The sequence below is a fragment of the Phoca vitulina genome, unplaced genomic scaffold, assembly GCF_004348235.1.
Source record: "Phoca vitulina isolate PV1807 unplaced genomic scaffold, GSC_HSeal_1.0 scaffold2, whole genome shotgun sequence".
NCBI lineage: Eukaryota > Metazoa > Chordata > Mammalia > Carnivora > Phocidae > Phoca > Phoca vitulina.
Window position 1 is genome coordinate 47,886,261 of NW_022589705.1, and position 25,108 is coordinate 47,911,368.

The 25,108-nt window shown below is 35.9% G+C and overlaps 1 protein-coding gene across 6 annotated transcripts in view; it reads right to left on the bottom strand.

The window, feature by feature from the left end:
* Positions 1 to 25,108, bottom strand: part of PDE4B (phosphodiesterase 4B) — a 522,167-nt gene that overhangs the window by 176,081 nt on the left and 320,978 nt on the right. Inside the window, exon 2 of one of the 6 annotated variants that reach the window (XM_032426934.1) lies at positions 10,565 to 10,758. The exons of 4 other annotated variants lie outside the window; for them this stretch is intronic. In XM_032426934.1, the coding sequence (XP_032282825.1) occupies positions 10,565 to 10,614 (50 nt within the window). In that variant the 5' untranslated portion in view covers positions 10,615 to 10,758. Of the gene's footprint in view, positions 1 to 10,564; positions 13,732 to 25,108 lie in introns of those variants that run through there. One more of the 6 variants, XM_032426926.1, reaches the window with a different exon arrangement.

The window sequence follows — 25,108 nt, forward strand, 5'->3', positions numbered from 1 at the left end:
GAGGAGAGAGAAATCTGGGGGTAAAAATAAAGGAGAAAATACCAACATCAATCTCAAGGCTATGTGGCCAAACTGAATAGGATCCAAAGCCATTTAGTCTAGAAAATCAAACTGGCCAAGAACAAGAAATAAAGAAAACAATACTCTTCAACAATTGTCTATTATCCACAAAGCATCATCATCCACTCTATGTTATTACGTCAGGTAATATTATATATGATGTATATTGTTGTAACTTAATAACAGATTCCAAAAATAGGAAGAGCTATGATGCAGGAGACTTACTTTTTCAATGAGGAATCAATGAAAGAACTAAAAGTTTAGGTTAGCTAGAGTAACAAACGTTTTGCCAATCAGCCATGTTTACCCAAGGTAGGGTATTGAACGTGCTCTCTATTATTTGGATTTAAACAGTAAGGTTCTTTTTTCTACCCTCTTTCATTCATTTAGCTGTGAAACAGACAATAAATCATAGCTAAAGCTACCAAATATCTTGTACATTATTTACAAAGCTGAAATTCCTAACTGATCCAACCCTAAAGTTTTTCCAGCCACTGGACTCATCTTTCCTTTATCCATTCCCTTTGGTCCATATAATGGTAATAATATGTTGTATCCCAGCTCCCAGAGAAAACAGGTATATATCTTTGCATTACTCTGAATCTGCAAAATGATAATGAAATGAAAAGACGCATGAACAACCACCTTGTAGATGCTCTAAATGTGATAGATATTATTTTAGATGTTTGCTTAAAAATGTGTATCATTGTGCTTTGGTGCCAAGTACTATGCTACGCAGTGGGAACACACACACAAGTAAATCATATGAAATCCACAGAGTAAACCAAGCCAGCAACTTGAGAATCATTCTTCCCTCCCACATCTAATCATCACTACCAGTACCCATAAAAGCAAAGTAAGGCTCCCTTTCACAGCTGTGTGAAATCTGTCTTATCAGCCAGTGGTCAGTGGTCTGCCAAACCTTGCCATACGGGTCATAAACAAGCAAGTAACAGCTCAGGTAGGTAACCAGCCCAGACCTTTTACCTTTCTTGAATTAGTTTCCTCTTCATCTGGCCAGAGATGACCTAGTTTATGTCATCTTCTTCTCTTTCCTAGATTACTCCAACAGCCTCCTAACCAGTTCCCTTGCTTTGAGCTTTACCGATAATATCACACTTTTATTTTTTTCCAAAGATTTTCTTTATTTTAGAGAAAGAGAGTGCATGAGCGAGGGGAGGAGCAGTGGGAGAGAGAGTGGGGAAGCAGACTACCCGCTGAACAGGGAGCCCTACAAGGGGCTTGATCTCAGGACCTGAGATCATGACCTGAGCCAAAACCAACAGTCAGATGCTTAACCAACTGAGCCACCCAGGCACCCCAAGATCATACTTTTAAATGATAAATCTGCCCATGCCATTCCCTACTTAAAAGCCTTCATGACTTCTCAAAGCTTTTATGAAAAAAATCTCTTCCTCAGCATATCACAACAGATCCTGTATGATAGGTGGCTTGACTACCTCTCTAACCCTTATCTTCTTGATGGGTCCATAAGTACCTACTCACGTTGCTCAGTTTCCCAAGCTCACTGTACTGTTCCACATTTTCATATATTTTCTGCCCTTTAGCTCCACCTGCACTTCATAATTCCCACTAACACATGCTTTTATTATGATAGACCCATAATTGTAGCACATTTATCACACACAGATCTGCTTCCTCCCTACTTGAGTGTGAGCTCCTGAAGAGTAATGACTACCTACGGTTCACTTCTGTTTCCCTCAGCCAGGCCCAGAATGGCATTGTGTTTTTGAGAAATGACAAAGGAATCAATGAACATTAGTAACTATTATTGCAGTTGATCTACCTTACAAAAGAGATTTTAGAATCCTTTCTGTGGGACAGAGATGGATCTTCAGACGTCTCTTGGGCAGTCAGGCCCCATTTCCTCTCCCCCACCTCCAGACTTGTTTCAATTGGGAATCAGCCCTGCATCCTCGAGCAATGAGAGAGGATACTAGAAGTTCCAGAATCAGGGTTAGAGAGAGGCATTTAAAATCCACACATTGTGAGGGTTCCCAGTTCTTCTAAGGGGTGCATAGCTGACCATTTCAATCCAAAAACTGTAGTGAAGCCAGAGATAAGAGCCTACATCAACCCATGCAGGAAGTCGATTAATCATTTATTGACAACTACACTTGTCCAAATGACCTGAGCATCCTGGATTGTTTACTCATTCATTCAACAAATATTGATTGACAACTGTGTCATCCTAGACATTGCAAATTTAATGGTGAGCACAGGTTAGCTTGTACTTAGCTTTTTTTTTTCTCTTCCATACATTTTTGGTATGTGAGCAGCCCATGAAGAAGGGCCCCTTTTGTCAAAAGGTAGAATCTCATTCTCCATGCCATACTACTGGGTCTTCTCCATGTAATTCCTGTCTCTGTGTGCAGTCTCTATCATCATTTGTATTCTGTGTTCCAACCCACCTCGTGCAGTCCCACTATCCTTTGCAGGACAGAAGGGGAAAGAATCACTGCTCTCTAAGCATGTACAGGCACCTAGATAGTCTAGCATTGGCCACCCACAATTTGATGGTGCTTTGATGTTAACAAAGAAATATCTGAGTGAGTTGCCCTGGTAAGGTTGGCAAACACTAATGAATCAGTGGCTCTGAATTAATCAAAGCAGTAAAACGTGAAGGTGGATTTTTTTTCTGACAGATGATTGACCTGCAGAGACCAGATATTAAGCATATATGCTTCATTATCCAAATTTAATTTTAAGGTCCTTGGGGGTCTTTGCCTTTTTACATCAGTTTCAGCACACACTATAACTTACATAGTGCCTTCTTGCCCACGGTATGGGTGCCATAAAAATTTGTCGATTGTTGTTTTCATAAGCAACCAAAATATTTTTTTTGTCAAGAGGACCAAATATTTCTAAATAAACTAGAAAATAAATATGATTTTTCTGTTTATAAGGCCACAAAAAATTAAATGTAGTCATTAAATAAAATTTAAATATTTTTATAATAATAAGAACAAACATTTAGAACCCTGTCATTAGCAGTCAAAAAATCAGTACTTACACAATTGGCTTTATCATGTGGTATGAAGAGCAAGACTTTTAGAATCATACAGACCCAAGTTTGTATTCAGAATCTGTTCAATATTTGTTCACAAAAATGAGTAAAATGATTACACTTAAACCCAGTTTATAATCCATTTTACAGGGATTATAATACTTAACTAATAGGTTGTTATGAAGAATAAATGATTGTGTATAAAGTGCCTTAAACTGGCATAGAGTAGGTATTTAATATTTTTAAATGATATATTTTCGTCTATTTTGAGGTTTTTATGGAGGGAAGAGGAAAATTTTACATGGTAATTTCAGAATATGTCACCAATCATGAGCTCTTTCAAGTAATATGTAAGGGAATAAAAGGTACATATATAATCTCTTCCTTTTACTGTCTTTTTTTTCTTTAAGCAATGGTAGGCACTCTGATGAGACTTTACAGTATTTTTCAGTGTGAACTATAATTCCGATTCTAGGACTTGTCCTTTGTATCTTAGAAAGTGATTTTTGACTATGTGACTGAAATTTTTGTGTTTCACAGCAACATATTTACCCAAGCCTGTGATAAATCTTCCAAATCTTTGTTTCCTGAACCATCATGGCACTCTACCTTTAAGAATGCCCACAGGGTATTCTTGTTGCTTACTTGAAATCAACACTGAGGGTCTATACTAAATATCTTTAAATGGGGTTTCCTAAAACGTCACAGCCAAAATATTTACTATCTGGTTTCAACATGCAATGGACACAAACCTAACTTTGACTTATTCCTGCCTGCATCTTATGACACTTATGCCAATTCTTGATGGCAAAAGATCTTTCAAGGTTTTGAAACTTTGCTGCTGTCAGAATAAAAGCTACATAGTGATCCTTAGTTTTAAAATAAAATTCTCCTTTAGGTCAGGTATTCTCAAGGAGGTAAGAGGACCAAAGACCAAAGCTTGTCCGATATCATTTCTCCAAAATCACTTTCATTTGTGGAGACACTTAAGTGCCAAGCCACACAACACAAGCACACAGGCAAGCGCGCGCGCACACACACACACACACGCACACACACGATACATTCTTTTAACAAGTATTTATTGGGCTTACTTTGTGCCAGACACTCTTCTAAGCCTTTAGAGTACAGTCATTAATGAAACAGACAAAATTTCCTGCCCTCATGTGGTTCACATTCCAGCTTGGGGCAGGGAATGATGTGGGAGGAGTGGGTTCAGAAAATAAACAATACACATAAGCCACAGTATAGAATTTATCTTTCTCTGGACCAGCCATGGCCACTTCTGTCTCCATTCCTTTGCATTTACTTTCATCTCTATCTGGAATGCCTCCTTACTATCTTGATAGACCAAGGCAAGTATCACCTTCCTATGTGAAGCCTGTGTTAGCTCTTCTTGGGGAGTTAAGGAGATTCTCTATTTCTCAAATTGTCTTCCAACTGACATATGTCTGTCTCTCTCACCAGAGGACAAGTTCCGCCTAGGCAGGAACATAGCAAGGACTAATACTTAGTAAGTATTGTATCACCAGGGCCATCCAATACAGAGCATACTAGAGTAGTACCCTCAATGAATATTCAACTAAAAATGAATACAGTTTTTGCCTTTCTCGGTCTGACTTATTTCACTTAGCCTCTACATCCATCCATGTAGTCTCAAATGGCACAATCTCAGTGTTTTTATGTCTGTATTAATATTCTATTGTATATATATGCCACATCTTCTTTATCCATTCATCCACTGAAAGACACTTAAGTTGCTTTTATATCTTGGTTATTGTAAATAATGCTGCAATCAGCATGGGAGTGCATGTATCTTTTCATATTACTGTTTTTGTTCTCTTTGGGTAAATACCCAATAGTGGAATTATTGGATCATATGGCATTTTTACTTTTAATTTTTTAAGGAACTTCTATACTGTTTTTCACAGTGGCTGCACCAATTTATATTCCCACCAACAGTGCATGAGGCTTCCTTTTTCTCCATATTCCCACCAACACTTGCAATTTCTTGTCCTTTTGATTTTAGGCATTCTAACAGGTGTAAGGTGATACCTCATTGTGTTTTTTTTTTTAATTAATTTATTTATTTTAGAGAGAGAGGTGGGGGAGGGGCAAAGGGAGAGGGAGAAAGAATCTCCAGCAGATTCCCTGCTAAGTGCGAAGCCTGACACAGGGCTCAGTCTCATGACTCTGAGATCATGACCTGAGCCAAAATCAAGAGTTGGATGCTTAACTGACTGAGCCACTCAGGCGCCCCTCTCGTTGTGGTTTTGATTTGCATTTCCTTGCTGATGAGTGATGTTGAGCATCTTTTCAATTGTCTGTTGGCCATCTGTATGTCTTCTTTGGAAAAATGTCTACTGGGGTGTCAACTATACTCAAAAAAAAAAAACACAGTTTTTTTTAAATAAAATAATAAAAAATAAATAAAATGCAGTTTTATTTTATTGCAAAAAAAATGATTAATTGTGAGGTTAGCTATAATTAGTATGTTTCTTTGCATACCATCCACACTCAAGTTTGGATAATACATAAATTCAAGAAAAATTTTGCTAGACATAGAACTATTTTATGTGAAATACAATAGCATTGTTTTACTAAGAGCTGATTCAGTAGGCCTGGTAACTGAAAAGCTAGCTTTTAATTAGTTGATGTAAATAGTCTTGATAGAAATATTAATTTTATGACTTGATTATCTTTTAAAATGCTTAATTTCATCTGTTAGAATCATTTAGATAATTTGAGGAGTATAGTTATTTTTCTTCAATCTTCCAATTAACAGAAGAAAATTAAATTACTGTGTTGCTGTAAGAAGGAAGTCTTAGACATCAGACTAACTTACTGTGATTGGCACAAGAGAGCTTACTACAAGAGAGCTTACTACAGGGAGCTGCGATTTAAGGGAGGTAATATTCCAAGAATGGAAGTTCCTGCAGCTTTTAGACAGGGCCCACACCCCACAGCAGGATGACACCTGTGGTTCTGTGTGTGGGACCCTGTCAGGTCATTATCCATCAGATTAGCTGTCTGCTTCTCTGTCAGTGACCTCCAATCATCAAATTTTTCTTTGGTCTCTCTTCAGACTGGAAAACCTTGCCTTTGTTTCATTCAACTACGCAGTGAAAGAAGCAGCTGCCTTTTTACAGAGAGGAAATTCTTGGGAGCAAGCTAACATCCCTTCTTGCAATCAACTTGCAGGGTAATTTTAGGTCTTCTACTGATGTGATAGCCTGTACCATCTTTGTTTAACAAGCTTATATTACTACATACTACGTAGCTTCTAATATTGAATAAGAGTATGTGTTCCTTGTTGGTCTTTTCTTTCCTGGAAACAAACAAACAAACAAACAAACAAACTTTGCTTGACTTTTCAAGGAAATAATTTCATGAGAAAAGTTTTATTCTTCTTCTCTAAGTTTGGGGCAAGTACATTCACACTTCTTTTGCACACCTCTGACACGTAGCTTCATGCTGAGCACAGCAAACATGTGATGACTGATAGATTCCTCTGACTTAGAAGTGTGTACTGTGCTTGAGCAGGCTGTATGCAGTTCCTTCAAATAGCACAGGAAGGAAGAAGTCATGTAATTCTTCAAATATTATATATAATTTTCTTCATCAAAGTAGGCTCACAGGCATTCACTCATACTGTTTGTTCTATGGCTAAAGTCTCAAGGTAAGGATAATGTCTACAGCACAGAAAAAACATGAATGCACTTTTGAAAGTTTGAGAGTTTATATTCCAGCTAAATAAAAGTCGTTGATTGAAGTGAATTTTTTGTTTGTTTGTTTTGCTGTCTGTACCTCAGTGACAATCAGTAAAAGATAATGTATTTGAATTTTTGTGATATTCAAATTTTACTCGTTTCTTATTTTCATCAGGGACCTGATCTCAGGCACATTTTTTTCTCATGTTGGCTTTGGTAATTTTAGTATGCGTGCTGCCAAAGCGAGCACTGTTGCTTTGGTAATTAATGCAAAGGGCCGTCTCTGAGCTAAAAAAAAGTATCCTTTACAACAGAATTACAGATAGGATTGGAACTTAATGGTTGTCAAAATTAGCTCTTCAACAGAACATAAGCTTCTATAAAGTGTTTAACAGTGACAAATACACTCTATCAGGCTTTATACATTTTTTAACTATTATTTCAAAAAACAAACAAGTATTTGCTCAATTTCTGGAAATGTTTACAAGTCTATAACTTAGCTTCTAATATGATTGCCATGGAAGCCAGCACGGTTTTAGGTTAAGCCCATAATCCTACCTGCTAAACATACTAAATGTAGGTATGGCCTGCTTTAGGGAATCATGTAGCATACATATATATAACACAAAAAAGTTGAGAAGTAAATTTACTATAAGAATAATAATTCTCATGGCTAAGAAGATTTCCCACAGGATTCCTTAAAACTAGTTTCTCTAGTGCATTTAAGTGATTGTTTATATATAATTAATCGACATCGGTGTAATTGAAAATGTAGAGTGTAATTTTATTTTCTCACCTGAATTTACTGTTAGCTGTAGTTCAATAAGAAAAATAGGTGTAGATAAAGTAAATTAAAAAATATGTAAGAAAGTGAGGTCAATTGGAAAAAAGAAATTTGCATTTAACTCTGAAGGAGTTATATAAAAATAGATAAATCTTTATCACATAGAGGGCTTACAAGGATACTCTACATAGGTTTCTAAGCTTTTAGCTGTTGAACCTTGAAAACATTTTACCACTTAAAATTCAACAGTCTAATTGTGAAGTTCCATTTTAATTATTGCAAATTCCCATCTAAGAGTTGACTTAGCCATTGGGTTACCTCAAAGATTACAGATAAACACAAATAGACTCTTCTGGGCTTAGTAGCACTTGCCTGAAATTTTTTCCTCCAAAAATAGAATATAACTCTACCTCTGTGGAAGTCCCCAGTCTCTGCCTCCAGGCTGGCCCCACACAATGGCTTCCATCTTTCTGGCTTTAAGACTTTTAATGGTTGGTTTCTCACAGCTTTCAGGATAAAGTTATAGCTCCTATGAGGGTTTATGCAGCCAACCCTGTTTGTCTTGAGTGTTTGTCTCAAGCAATCATTTCCCTTCTTAAGATTTGAAACACCCACAGTTTTTCCCAAAATGAGTCATGTTAAGCTATGTTATGTCTGGAAGGTCTTTCTTCTTATTCTCTGTCTAGTTATGGCCTACTAATCCATCTGAATTGTAGTTATGGGTCTCCTTCTTTATGCCCCAATCTGATATAGATATACCCAAAGCAGGCTGTGCACACATATATTATTGTTATTAACACACTGATTTATAATCCTTGATTGATTTGTGGCTTTACTCTGATGGTTACACAACTTTGGATCCCAGAAGCCTAGCATAGAATCCAGCATTATAGTTAAGTGCTGAGTAAATGTATGTTCAATTTCAATAGGTAACTGGAATTTTTCAGAAAGTTGATTTGAACAGCGTATCATTACTATAAAAAACCTGGATTTTTAATGAAATGCTAACCAACTTAAAAATAAGGTTATTTAAAAATAACCTTAAGGTAATGAGATGAGGAGTTAAAGAGGCTAATTTTATTGAGTTGATTCTTTGAACCAGGCATTGTGCTAAGTACTTTTACATTTCATTTAAATATCACCATCAGACACATAACATTTATATTACTTTTCATATTTCATGTTTAAAATGAACTAAGTATTTATTCATATGTGCCAGTAACTTTGTTTGGGTGATTCACATCACATCATTTAATTTTCACAATATTTCAAGAGAAGCGTTATAATTTCATTTACAAACAAGAAAATTAGCACTCAGACTTGACAAGGTCAGACAGTTGGTAAACAATGAAGCTGGGATTTTCACTCACAGTGATCTGGTTCTCTAGGCAGTGTTTGCTTCATGGAAACATCACATCACCCAAACTGTTTTCCGGAGGTCCATGAAGATATTAATAGGTAGTTCACTTCCCCAAAGGTTTTATGGTTACATAAGTTTAAATTACTTTTTCCTTTTTAAAACATATCCTCTTTTTAGTTGTACATCACAGCTCTGAAACCATCAGGAGAATTGCTTAACTGTCTAACCAAGTGTTTTCCAGTTTTAAGAAACCATCCCCTTTTTATTCTTTTACAAACCACTAAAGTTCTAACCCAGGACTGCCTTCAATTAAAGTTATATCAAAATGCAATAAAAGGTGTTCTTTTTTGACCCAATTCTCTCTTGAATTCCATTTTTTTTAATTTATTTATTTGGCAGAGAGAGAGAGCACAAGCAAGGGAAGCAGCAGGCAGAGGGAGAGGATGAGGGAGAAGCAAGCTCCCGGATGAGCAGGGAGCCTGATGTGGGGCTCGATCCCAGGACCCTGGGATCATGTCCTGAGCCGAAGGCAGACACTTAACTGACTGAACCACCCAGGCACCACTTGAATTCCATTTTTGATGGGAAGAGTAAAAATTCTAAGTTTCTTTTCCTTTCATGTCCCCCATATTTTCAACTGATCCTAGAAAAAAGTGTAATCAGGAAAAATTGTGGTCTGATTCTTGAGAACTAATTATATTCAAAATTAAGAGTAAGAGTACTTTGATTTTCTGATTTACTCATCAACACCCAAAGTATTTGTTGAATGAACTGTCAGAAGCCTGTGCTATGCACTGTGCAAAAAAAATTATGGCAGCCGTAATTTCTGCCCTTTTAGAAGCACTGGCATTCAGAGCAGTTAGAAAGTTCAATAATCCTCAAACAAGCAATGCCTATGTTTAAAATGTATGCTCACATTCCAGTTTTAATGCATATGTAAATCTGGGACTATGCGGTGACACAAGGGTAAATCCACACAAATCATGGTTTGGTTCTAGTTTATGTCATCCATTGTCTCCCACCTACCCATAATTCCGAGTTCCTCACTGTCTTAACTCTCAAAATGAAGACACAGTTCACAGACAATAGAAATATTTAAACAATGCAAAGTATTTACATCTCTCACATAGCTCTAAAAAAACAAGAATAAAAAAATACTCAACTATTCACTAAGCACATAAAAATAAATATTTGAGAGTGGTTAAAAAATCTTTACAATTTACAGTAACTGCTCATTAGCTTATATTTCTTTTTTGTAAGAGTCTAATATAGAAAAGCTTTTTTAAAATAGTCTTAATCCAAGTTGAGGAAAATTTCAAGTCAAGAAAAATAAATATTATTCACAAATATTACCCTGGCCTGAGGAATCAGTTTATTCTTAAAGAAAAACTCCACTCAATGCATGATCTACTTCTAGAATTTAAAAAAAAGATAATCTAAAGAACTTTTAATATATGAATACATTCCAGTACTGTTCATAAAAAATCATCGAATTTTATGAAGCATAACATGGTCTTTTTACATATCTTTAATTTCTTATGATTAAAATATGAAACCATATCCCAGCCCTGTCCCTGAACTGTCAGATAAAGTTTGTTTTTCATAGCATTTACAACACCTACCATATCCATGAATGTCGCCGGGGAAGAAGCAAATCACTAACATGTAACATCCTGAGGAACTGGTGCTCTATCAATATCCCACCACTCGGGAACTTAGTTTATTTTCATTAATTTCCTTGTGTTCTTGCTGCCACATAGTTATTGCTTAGCTCCTTGTCCTTTGATTTTTCTTTCCGAAGGCATGCCACTTCCCACTGCAGAGTAGATATCATTTTCAGTACGAATACAAATGACTTAGCAATCAACATGTAAGCATTCAACTGGAACATCATCAGTAGTTTCCTTTAGATATCAAATGAGAAAATCGATTTGCAGTCAAATCTGAACGATAGCTCCCATGGTGTGTGTAGCATTTCTTCCAATTTACCTCAGAAAAGGGAAGAATTTGAGTTTCCAAAATTGTTGAAAAATCTCCCTTTAAAAGTATTCTCTGTTTTCTCTCTCATTTTGCATTTTCTCCTCCATGCCTGGTGATATGAAAACATGTTTTCGGGTTTTCTGTTAACTGAAATAGTGATCAGATTAACCAAATAAAATTCTCTCTCCTTCTACCTTTTGTATCGTGTTTGGAGCTATCAAACCTCTTGTCTGACTCGTTCTGCCTTGTTTAGTCCATTCGGAGCACGATGAAAGAACACCTAACACACAGGGTCAGATTTCCTGAATGACATATGTTAGACCACAACAAAGGAGAAAACCCCGGAGAGATTATAAGTCCTTTTCATCACAGGAGATTACAGAGTACAGAAAATGTCTATGTTACACAAAGAAATAACAGTGTGACTGGAATAATGAATTCAACTATGCCCAGGTTTGGGACCAATACCCCTGACTGCTCTGAACATGCTGGTATGTGTTTAAACTTCCACCACTGGCCCAGGAAGAGTGGCCTCTAAGCAGATACAATAGCCCCTGAAGACCATTGAGATCATCATTAATACAGCACAGCAGTAACAGGTTCAAAGATCCTCAGATCCCTGAAGAACTAAAGGCATATCCCAGTGTGACAAATTATACCCCAAAGACACTCAACAGAGAGGACAAGGGTCTCAGCCTTCTGAACCTCTGAGTAGAATGTGATCATTACTCTGGCTCTCACTGACAAACACCAGTTTACATCAAATGAGAACACATGTCTGAATGGCTTCCCCTTTGTCGCTTGTTTTAGGACTTAGTCTTATTTATCACCCTTCTGGATCCTTATCATCATGTACTTTAATTGGATCTGTGCTCCTAGAAGGGATACCTGGTTTCTCTATTTCAGATCTGCCTTCACATTTCAACCTTCAACACCTCACAGTGTCTCAGAGAAGCCAACTCATTTTATGCAATGGTAGCAACGGGTGTTAAAAAAAAAAAAAGTACACAGACCATCAAAACTTAAATATGAAAACCAGTTTGTTTTAATTGGACTTCCTCTTGTATCCTTGTCCCTCTACAGTCTATTTTCAAAATAGCAACCAGGGTAATTCTTTAAAAACCTAACTGAGGTCACATCATTCATTGGCTGAACACCTAATTGGTCCCCATTGCATTCACCGTGAGAGCCAAAGTCCTTACAATAATCTATGAGGCTGAACACCAATAATCATTGGCTGTACACCTAATTGGTCCCCATTGCATTCACCGTGAGAGCCAAAATCCTTACAATAATCTATGAGTCCTTACAATAATCAGGGAGATGATGAAGATTATAATCTTCATCATTTCCCTGACCCCACTGCTCATTAGACACCCCTTCCTCACTCTATTTAAGCTGCCGTGGCCCTTTACTGTTCCTAGAACATGCCAGGCATGCTACTGCCTCTGGAATTTTTCAGTGGATATTCTCTCAACTTAAAAATGCTCTTCCCCAGTTTGCTCCATGGCTTTTTCCCACACTTAAGTCACTGCTCTAAATGTCACCTTGTTATTGAGGGCTGCCCAGATCACCCCTACTCTACTCCAGCACTCTCAAAAGAGTGTTTTGTTATTCCTTGTTCCTGGCTTTGTTATTTTTGCACACAGCACTTATCACCTTTTAGCATATATCATTTATATATTGTCTGTATGAACTATATCTTCCCACTAGCATATGACTCCATGAGAAAAAAGATTCCTGTATTTTTTCCACTGCCTTACTGTCAGTGCCTACTTTCATGCTGAGCATAAAGTAGGTACTCAATAAATATTTTTTGAAAAATTAATTCATTAATTAATAAAAACAAAGTCCTGTCCATATGCTTACAGCTAAAAAGAAAGAAGATAGTTGGCCTAGTTTATAATTCAGTAAGAGTATTTTCATGAGAATATTTTGGGTCAGGATGAATGTGTAAGTACCTCTCCCATAGGAAAAGGCTTTATTTTCCCTTGTGGTTTAGAGAGCAATATAATTGTTGATAAGCATTAAACAGAAAAGAGGGGGCCATTAGTGAATGTGGTTCATTTAATCCAAGCAGGCAACGTGATGCTTTTTGGGAAAGCTAATAAAGGACTGCTTTTAGATTATGAAGCAAATATAAAATTAGCAAAGGCTATCTGGGAAGACTCGATAAGGAGAATTTTTAAAGATGGCATGTGGCTAAATTACCACAACAACCACAGCAAGAAACTATACTTTTACTCTTAGAAACAGAAAAGGAGGCACATTATGTTATTTTTCAATTCCATAGGAGTATCAAAAAGTTTAAGTTTCTTCTTTTTTAAATAACAGCTTTAATTCATTGAGCTATAATCCATATGCTGTAATATTCAACTTTATAAGGTATCCAATTCAATACTTTTTACTATACTCGCACTTGTGCAACCATCACTGCTACCCAATTTTTAAACATTTTCATCACCCCCAAAAGAAAACCCATCTTCATTTACCCCTCCCCTAGCCCATGGAAACCACTGACCTACATTCTGTTTCTATGGATTTGCCCATTCTGATCATTTCATAGACACATAACCATACAATACATGGCTTCTTTCACCACATTCTCAAGGTTCATCCATGTTGCAGCATGGATCAGTATTTCATTCCTTTCTATTGCCAAATAACATTCCATTTTATGGATCTATCACATTTTGTTTATGTTGATTGTCATTTGAGTGGTTTCCACTTTTCGGCTATTATATGAACAATGTTTCTATACAAGTTTTTGTGTGGATGGGTTTTCACTTTTCCTGGATATATACCTAGGAGTGAAATTGCTGGATTATATGGTAGCCCGATGTTTTACATTTTGAGGAATTGCCAAACTGTTTCCAAAGTGGCTGCACCATTTTACAACATCATCAACAATGTGTGAGGGTTCCAATTTCTCTACATCCTATCCAACATTTGTTATTGTCTGCCTTTTACATTATAGTCATCTTAGTGGGTATGAAGTGGTATCTCATTGTGGTTTTGATTTGCATTTCCCAAATGGCTAATGATGTTGAGCATATTTTCATGTGGTTATTGGCCATTTGTATGTTTTCTTTGGAGAAATGTCTATTCAAATTCTTTGCCCATTTTTAATTGGATTATTTGGCTTTTTATTGTTGAGTTGTAAGAGTTCTCTATATATTCTGAAAGTAAAGTCCCTTACAAATATTTTCTCTCATTCTAATGGTTTTCTTTTCACTTTTTCCTGGTGTCCATGGAAGCACACAAGTTTTTGATCTTAATGAAACCCAAGAACACAGTCAATAAGATATAGTGGTAGTGCATGGATTCAAATATAAGTTAAAGAAACAGCCTGAGAAACACAGCTTGCTCAAGGTCACTCATCTAAAGATCCCAGAATCAAAGCCCAAACCTAAGTCCTCTGACTCTATTATTTCATGTGTAGCATGTCCTACTGCCTATAACAGATATTGTTGGTCTTTTCATAAGAGCTGAACTACTAATAGCAGAAATTCCTCCAGATAGGGAAAAAAGATTATACATATGGCATACATTATTCTAGGATAATGTCTACAAAATGGTTCTCTTTTGGATTTCTATTAAAGCATGTGTGACTGATGGAGTGAATCCTGGCTTTCAACTGAGAAGGCTGGGCAACATCAGGAAATAAATAGAAGGAAAACAATGGCAGAGACTTACATACTTATAGACAAACACATCTCAGGATTTGTGCCTAAAGCTCATGAAGTGGAAAAGCAACAGGGAATAATTGTTATCTGAGAGCACAAAGACACATAGGCTGTCTATCAACAGCTAACAGCATGAGAGACACAAAACAACTTCGCCTGAGCAGTCTGTTTCATTTAGTAATAAGTCACGCACCAGTGCTGAGTAGAGACCTTCCACAGGCTGGCGCTGATTATCTGAAGTGTGATGGGCAGCTAGATAGCCTTTAAGTACTTAAACAGGGCAGCCCTTATTTTATTTCACTAATTTTAACCTCATTAGTTTTAAATGACATTTAAAAAGTTATTTTGCTCAAAACACTATTTCAAAAAGATAAATGCACCCCTATGTTAACTGTAGCATATTTACAATCGCCAAATTATGGAAGCAGCCCAAGTGTCCATGGACAGATGAATGGATAAAGAATATATATATATATATATATATATATATATATATATATATTCACTCTGTCTAATAGATTATTATTAAGGCATAAAAAAGAATGAAATCTAGCCATTTGCAACAACATGGATGGAGCTAGAGAGTATAATGCTAAGTAAAGTAAGTCAGTCAGAGAAAGACAAATACTATGTGATTTCACTCATATGTGGAATTTAAGAAACGATAAAAATGAGCACAGGAAAAAAAAGAAAAAGACAAACCAAGAAATAGATTCTTAACTATAGAGAACAAACTGGTTACCAGAGAAAAGGGGGGTGGGTGGATGGGTGAAATAAGTAATGAGGAGTAAAGAGTGCACTTATGATGAACCCTGAGTAATGTATAGAATTGTTGAAACACTGTATGGTACACTTGAAACTAATATAACACTGTGTGTTAACTATACTGGAATTAAAAAAACAGTACAAACAAAAGAAAGTAAAAATTATTTTGCTCAGGAACAATTTTACATGCCAAATGTGAAATAAGTCATTAAAGTACTCTATAATAAATGTGTCTCTGAATAAAATCTTATGGGATGAAGAATTTGAAAAGTTATTTCCAAGCCATCTCCTTACATAAGTATTTCTTAGATATAAAAAATTAAAATCTATACTTTCTGACTTAGAAATAATAAAAACAGTACTAATGATTAACAGTAGTAAAAAGACATTACTCTTACTTATTACTATTATTAATAATAGTAATAATAGTAGTAGTAGTACTAAAATAACAGTGATAGGTGATTAATAATAGCACTAATAATTACTTTTATACAGTACTGTGGAATTTCCAAAGTACTATCACATATATCATTGCATTTAATCCCTATCACAATCTTCTGGGAAGAGTATCCTTATCTCCATTTTATAGATAAAGGAATCGAAGTCCAGATTCAGTCTCAACAATCATCAGTATATCAGATACTATGCCAGATATTGTTACCCATGCAGTATTAGCTACCACTCACAACACTTTTTGAGAAAAGTATTGTTAATTCCATGCTTCAGATCAGTCTCTGGGAGAATTACAAATTGCCCAACCCTATAGCTAGTAGGAGGCAGTGAAGGAATTTGAGCATAGTTCTTTGTAGTCTAAGATAGTGCTCTTCTAGTAAGAAACGATAGTTCCTGAGATAATGTTTATAAATGAAACTATGTTTGACAAAAAGTTTTCATGGTAGTTATGTGGATGGGAAGTTGTATTTTGTTTCTGAGACTCAATAAGAAAAACAACGACAATAGAAATAGTTCACATTCACTGAACACTTACTATATCTCAAACATTGAGTTAAGTAAGCACTTTGAGCTTACTGTTATTTAATCCTATAAACAACCCTATATTATTATCTCAACTTAGGATATTGAAAACTAAAACTAAGAAAAGTTCCGTAAACTATCCATGACCATACTATGGCTGATTGAGTTCAAATCACATTGAATTGGGTCTTTTGTTTTTTACAGAGAGAAACACAGTAGATAACCCATCAATCTATTATCCTAATGACTCCTAATCCTTAACTCATTTTTCAGTTTACCTAAGGTCAGACAGCACGTCATCCATACACTGTAATCAGAAACCAGCATAGACTGGGCAGCAAGCTGAGTCCACAGTCATGGAACAGAGAGAAGCTAGCTGGTTTACCCAAGATCTCATGCATACTTTAACAAAATTTACCAGCTCTTTTAGATACTAGTCCCAGATAACGTGTCAGCAGACTATAAAACAGCCTCTCTCCCTTTCTTGGAAGCCATAGACTACTAGATTCTATGTGTGTGTGGGTCACGAGATTGGCAGAGCAAAGTAGGCAAGCCCATGAACCTGTGAAGAACCAAAGAACCACCAAAGAACCTTGTGAAGGCATAGCTTGTCCTGTGTATTAGTTTTCAATCAGAGATAAAGTGAGAGGGCAGAAAATCCCTGGAGACTCAAGGCACCTCAGCACTGACCACTTTGTACTACAAAAGTTTGGAACTTCTAAAGACCCCCATACATAAACACTGAACAGAGCACTTTTTTTCTTCAATAGTCAAAACTAGAGTTTTGGGTTAAAACTAGAGCCATTTCTGCACCACAGCCATGCCATAGCCAGTTCGGTGAGCACTCCACCTGCTCCCCTATTCTTTGCTGTAGCAGCAGCCTTGCCACAGCTGACAGGCACATGCAGCCCACACATGGGACACCCTTTAAATGATTGGATCTGATGGTCAGGGGGAATTGCACTTTTGGCCCCATGGGCCATCTCCTACACAAGCCCACTCCTTCAAGACTGAAAGAGGTAGTAGTTTCACTGATTACATAAAAACAAACATAGAGTATCAGGAAAAATGAGAAGAGAAATATGTTCTGAACAAAAGAACAAGATAAAAACCTCAGACAAAACCCTTAATGAAACAGACAGTCTACCTGATAAAGAGTTCAAAGTAAGGGTCATAAAGATACATACCAAACTTGGGAGAAGAATGGATAAACACAGTGAAAATTTCAACAAAAAGACAGAAAGTATAAGAAACTACCAAACAGAAGTCACAGAGCTAAAAAATACAATAAGTAAACCAAAAAATACACTGGAGGGCTTCAACAGTGGAATGGATGAAGCAGAAGAATGGATAAGTAAGCTGGAAGATAAAACAATGGAACTCACCTAGATAGAGCAATAAAAAGAAAAAAACTATTTTAAAAAGTAAATATACCTTAAGGGACATATAGGACAACATCAAGTGGAATAACATCTGCACTATAGAAGTCCCAGAAGGAAAAGAGAGAGAGAGAGAGAGAGAGAGAGATTTATTTGAAGAAATAATGGCTGACATTTTCCCCAACCTGGTAAAGAAAATGGACATCCAGGTCCAAGAAACCCAGAAAGTTCTAAAGTAGACGAATCCAAATAGATCCACACTAAGAAACATTATAATTAAAATGTCAAAAGTTAAAGATAAAGAGAGAATCTTAAAGCAGCAAGAAAAAAGCAATGTGCTGTTTACAGGGGAAATGCCATTAGGCCATCAAATTTTAAAGCAGAAACTTTGTAAGCCAGAAGGAAGTAGCATGACATACTCAAAGTCACAGTGAAAGGCAAAAATTTCTAGTAAAGAATGCTGTACCTAGCCATGTTATCATTCAGATTGGAAGGAGAGAAAAAGAGTTTTTCCAGATAAGCAAAAGCTAAAGGAGTTCATCACTACTAAACCACTCTTATAACAAATATTAAAGGGAATTCTTTAAGCTGAGAAGAAATGGCAGTAATTAAAAACAAACAAAACATACTGGAAAAGATAATATACAGTAAAAGTAGTAGATTAATAGCTTTATGAAGCTAACAAATACTAAAAGACAAAGGTAATAAACTTAACTAAAGTACAATAATTATTTAAGGGATACATAAAATAAAAAATGTAAAATGTGGCACCAAAACTTAAAACATAGGAGGGGGATAAAAATTTAGAGTTTGGGAATGGGTTCAAACTAAAGTTGTTACCAACTTAAAATAGACTGCTATATACATAGGACAATATATATGAACATCACAGTAATCACAAAGCAGAAGCTTACAGCAAATGCACAGAAGAAAATGAGAAAGAAATCTAAACATAACACTAAAGAAAGTTATTACACCAGAAGGAAAGAGGGAAAAAGAAGGACAAACAGAATAACCACAAAACAGAAAACAGTAAGAAAAATGGCAATACATATATAACTATCAATAATTACTTTAAATATAAATGAGCTAAATCTCCAATCAAAAAACATAGAATGGCTGAAAGGATTTAAAAACAACAACAATAACAAGATTCATCTATACGCTGCCTACAAGAGACTCACTTCAGAAGTAAGGGCACAATGACTGAAAGTGAAGGGATAGAAAAAACATTTCATGCAAATGGAAACAAAAAGAAACCCGGTGTAGCTATACTCATATCAGACAAAACAGACCTTAAAACATTGACTGTAATAAAAGACAAAGGGCATTATACAATGATAAAATGATCAAGTCAGCGAAAAGATATGACATTTATAAATCTATATGCACCTAACATAGAAGTACCAGAGTATATAAAGCAAATATTAAGAGACCTAAAGGGAGAAATTGACAGCAATACAACAATAGTAGGAGATTTTAATACTCCCACTTACTTCAATGGATAGATCATCCAGACAAAAAATCAATAAGGGAAACTTAGCCTTAAATGACACATTACATCAGATGGATTTAATAGATATATACAGAACCTTCCATCCAAAAGCAGCATAATATTCATTCTTCTCAAGTGCACACAGAATATTCTCCAGGATAAATTACAATTTAGGGCATAAAATAAGTCTCAATAAATTCAAGAAGACTGGAAGATATTAAGTATCTTTTGCAACCACAATGGTATGAAACTAGAAATCAGTTATAAGGAAACTGGAAAAACTACAAAAATATGGAGATTAAACAACATGCTACTGAACAACCAATGGTCATCAAATAAATTAAATGAGAAATCAAATGAGAAATCAGAACATACCTAGAGACAAATGAAAACAGAAACACGACATACCAAAATCTGTGGGATGCAGCAAAAGCAGTTTTAAGAGTGAAGTTTATAGCAATACAGGCCTCCCCCAAGAAAGAAAAATCTCAAACAACCTAACATTATACCTAGAGGAACTAGAAAAAAGAACAAGCAAAAGCCAAAGTTAGTAGAAGGAAGAAAATTTAAAAAAGATCAGAGCAGAAATAAATGAAATAGAGACTAAAAAGACAATAAAAAAGGTCAATGAAACTAAAAGCGGGTTCCTTAAAAAGATAAACAAAATTTACAAACTTTTACCTAGACTTATCAAGAAAAAGAGAGGCCTCAAGTAAATAAAATCAGAAACAAAAGAGAAGCTACAACTGATAGCATGTAAATACAAAAGATCCTGAGAACAACATACATGAAAAAATTAGAAGACAACCTAAAGTAAGTGGATAAATTCCAAAAAACATACAATCTTCCAGGACAGAATTATGAAGAAATAGAAAACCTGAATAGATCGATTACTACTAAGAAGATTAAGTCAGTAATCAAATACCTCCCAACAAACAAAATTCCAGGACCAGACAAATTCACTGGTGAATTCTATCAAACATTCAAAAATTTGATACCTATCCTTTTCAAACTCTTCCAAAAAATTGAAGAGGAGGGAATGCTTTCAAACTCATTTTAAAAGGCCAGCATTACCCTGATACCAAAACCAGACAAAGACACCACACACACAAAAAGAGAAAATTAAAACTAGAGCCATTTGATGAATACCTACTTGACACTGATAAATTTTACCCACACTGGAAGTGATGATTGTCAAGGGCTTTATATGGCTTCTTCCTAAGAAGCTTGCAATTTTGAAACCCTTAACTCCATTGTAAAGATAATGAACTAAAGATCCAAGAGATTAAGTTACCTGCTCAAGGTCACAAAACTAGTGGGTGAACTTGGATTCCAGCCCAGATATACTTGGCTCTGAAGCCCTTGTTCCTTGCACTCTCCAAAGCCTGAATAGAATGTCAGTCCCACCACTAATTAGTTGTGTGTCCCAGGATAAATCATTTATACCAGCAAGCCTCAGTATCTTCACGTTTAAATGCAAACTATAATAGAGCTGCTGTAATGATAAAACATAAAGAGGTAAAATATAAACAATACTACTACTAACCTCACAGGTTGGTTAGGTAGATATCTTAAATAGGTCATTTGCATAAAAGCACCTGGTAAACAATAAAATACTACTAAATATGAATTTAAAAATAATTGAAACTTCTGTAGAAAGGAGATTCTAAAAAGATGAATTGAAAAAAAATAAAAAGATGAATTGATTATCTTATTCAAAGAATTGAGTGTTAAAACAGAAATGCATTGAGAGTAAGATTATCCTTTAGATTAGGGCAAGTGTCAAAAGACATCCACAAGGAGCAATTTCCCTGCACCCAGTCTAAGAACACATTCCAAAGAAAACAAAGGCCAGTCTGTGTGTATGTGTGTGTGTTTCTGTTCAGGTTTGCATGCCTGTGCCTGTTTGTGCATGTCGGTGCTGAAATGCGCTTCACTGTACCGATTTTATCTCTCAATGTGATCATCTATAGAGCTCCAGATGTTCTGTAGGAGTTGCTGAGCACCTAATTTGAATGCCAAAAGAAAGGTGCTTATAGCATGTTTCCAAAATAATGTGTTTCCGAGATTTGGGAGTATATACTATAATTTTCAACGAAAAAAAAAAAAAAACCGTCTTTTCATCTTTCAGAAGATGGTTGTTTCTGGATGTTTTTTAATTCCTTCCTGACAGTGCACACACATCCTTCAGGATAGAACTCTGATCTGTAAATAATAACATATTGATGTTCTGACAGTGCCACTCTGGAGTTATTGTTGCAGGGCTGGAAGCCAACTTGGCTCCTGATCATGAAATCTGACTGAGGTGCCTCCTCTTGATGGCTCTTTGTTTTTGTATGTGAATAAATCTTAGAGGCACAGTCATATAATTAGATCTTCAGAGGCACTAAGAATCAATTTGACTTTAGAAAACTTTCCATGAAAAAAAAGGATCTTGGAGGTCATTGAGTCCAACTTGGTCATTTTACAAATAAGAAACTGAAGCAGATGCTTCTGTGGGATCACTTGGCTGGCTAGAATTTTTTTTCTAAAACTACATTAGATACTTGTCTCCATTAAAACACAAACAAATACAACAAGAACAACAAAAAGCTTAAGCCGGTTGTGTCATGTTTAACTGCGTGCTGAGTGCTAACTCCTTTAGAGAGGTGGAAAGGAGTGATAGAACAGTGGTGGTAGTTAGAAGCCCACAGACCTGAAAATTCAAGTTTCATTGCCACTTAACAGGTAACAAAGAATTTAACTTCTCTGTACCTTGGAGTTTATATCTATAAAATGGAGATAATACACTGTACTATTTAAGGCTCCTGTAATTGCAAGTCCCAAATATCCAATTAAAAGAGACATAAGTAAAAAAGAGTAAAGTATTGGCTCATATAATGAAGCCATTGGAACAACTGAAAGAGTAGAAATAGTGCCAACTTCAAGGAAGGCTAAAGAGAAAGACTCAAATGCCTCTATCTCTGGTGTGACTCTATTCTTTACACGTCAAGTAATTCTCTAAGTCTCTCTCCTCCTACTGGGACATGGTCATAGGCCATGACATATATAGCCTTATGATTAGAAGGAAAAACACTTTTCCTCTTTAGCGTTCACTGTAAAACTCCTGTGTAAGAACTTTAATTGGGTCTTCTTTGGCCACGTGATAACATCTCTGGCCAGCAGGTGGGGAGCTATATGCAAAGATCTTATTAAAACATCCAGTGTTTAATGAGAAGAGGTATTTTCCAGAAGAAGGAGGCTATTCAGGACAGAATTATAAATGTCTGCTAAAAATGCCTACCTCAGGAATGTAAATATCACATAAGATAACAGACTTAAAATGTTGGACACGTAGTGAGTGCACAACAAATGGCAGCTGCCCTACCCTACTATAAATCTTCTTGAACTAATTTTGCATGTCTTCCAGGCAAGGGTGGGGGAAACAATGAACTCTTGGGTAACAAAGACAGGAAAAGTGAACGTTTTTAAGGTAATTCTACAGAAGAGAAGAGAACACAACCCTAGTGTGCCAGGCCCTGGAACAACCCGGCAGAACTTTCAAGATTATTTAAGTCTGTGTCCAAGATCCTATTACCCATGATAATGATACTTTATATGGAGATTATCTGAAGTGGCTTTAATAAACTTGCTTTTCTTTCACTCTTTTGGTTTCACTGGGTCAAAATTTAAAAATCTATTAGTTCCTATTTTTTTTAGGGTGGTGTTCCTTTACTACTCTTGGCTCTGTACCTAAATCGACACAATGGAGCATTAGTACGAGAGGACTCTGAGCCAATGGAATGGTGTCCATGTCCCTATCATAAGCCCACACTGCAATTACCCAACCCAGACTGCAATTACCTAATTGTTCTAATATGATACATACCCACTTATCTAGAAGAATCTGAAATTGAGATTCTCAAAATGTTTCTTCAGAATATTCTGGAGATTTCAAAAATATGGAAAGATGATCATGTTTTACTTTGCCTTTGGATCATGGAAAAGACCATTCAGCCTCTAGTCAAAAAACTTATATTCACAACTCATACTCTCATTCAACAAATATCTTTTGGGCAATAATAATACAACACTCTTGAACTTATATTCCAGTGAGGAAAAGGGGGACCATAAAGAATGAAGCAAATACATAATATATTGACAGGTAAGTAAATAAAGAAAAATAAAGTGGGTCAAGGTACAAAAAGACATGGAATGGTAGGAGAGGTTTTCCCTTTGAGTAGAATCAGAGGGAATTGAGGGAGTGAATCATGGGAAAATGTGATAGAAGAATATTGGAGACAGGGCCAGTAAATGCAAATGCAAATACCCTAAGGTAGAAATAAATTTGGACAGAAAGGTGAGATCTAGTTCAAGTAGACCTTATAGGTTCTAGAAAAGACTTTAAGTTTTAATTAGAATAAGAAAAGAATCCCACAGGATAGTTTTACATATAAAAGAAATACTTTGGTTGCTCTAAGGAAGACAACTACAAAAGGGGAAAGAAAGGAAGCAGAGCCCAGACAGAATTGTATTCCAGAAGCTGAGGCTGGTGATAATGGTGGCTTCGCCTAGATTAGTAGAGGTAAAGACAGTAATAAGTAGTCAGATTCCAGGTATATTTGGAAGGTAGAGTCAACAGGACTTACTGATTGAGGAAATGCTGAGCCTGAAGAAAGAGAGGCATTAAGGATGACATCTAGGTTTTTGGTGAGGGCACCTGGTTGAGTCTAGCACAACTTCCCAGAAAGGATTAGAGCAGGATTTTCCAGGTATCTGCTTTAGGAATGTAAGCCTGAGATGCCTATCTAGAGAGAGTTAAGAAGATTCTTGGATATACAAGTCTGGAGCTTTAGGGAGAGAACTGGGTTGAAGATATAAATGTGGGAATCATCAATTTGCAGAAAATACGGAAAAGCAGGGTCTGGCACCTTGGGAGTGAGTAGACAAAGACAAGATGAGAGACAAGAACTGAGCAGTGGGAAACTTAGGTAGTTGAAAAATTAGTGGAATATATCATGTCTGAAGCCAAATGAAGAAAAATGGTTGAAGGGGGAGGTTCCTAATTACCTTGATAAAAGCATTTTCAGTGGAGTTGTGGGGATGAAAATCAGATCTGAATTAAGTGAGGAAAGAATGTCAGATGAAAAAGTAGAGATAGTGAACACAGCTTTTGGGCTTTGCTGTAAAAGAGAAGACATATAGGGTTTGTTCCTGATGTGGAACTGATGTCCACAGAGTGAATCTTAAGGATGGAGAATGTTTGCACATTGAAGATAATGGTCCAGTGAAGATTGAGAATTAAAGTTTAAATAGGAAAATGAGTGTGAATTTGTTTTATGAATTAGAAAATGCTATACAAGTTTCAGGTGTTTAATAATTTGATCTTAATGAACATTCACAATCTAACCTTTAATAACCCACATCTCACAGAACATTTTACCGTGTCCCTTTTATAAATATTTATGATGACATCATAAACACTCTCCTGACTATTTCTTGTTTGTGTTCAACTCATAAGAGATGCTTTGTTAGTCACAATAATAGCTATTGAATTTGAAAAAGGATGAAATTGTTCATTTACCAATGAACTCATCCTTTTAGTTTCCTTTCACTCACTCATTCCTACTGGATCTGAAACCAGATAAAAACACAAATGCCATGTTTTAATCCACTCTAACAAGAACATATCAAATGCTTACTACATAGAGGTAATCATAGGTTTTGTGAGATTTACACATTAGTAGATTTATATCATTTAGATATTAAATCTTATCAACCTGTCTCTTAAAGTCATCTTCACTTCATCCCATACTTTGCATTTCTACTGATTCTGCCATGTGAAAAGGCAAGGACATGGAATAGCGTAATGTATTTCATGAATGATGTTGGCTTTGTAGAAGCATG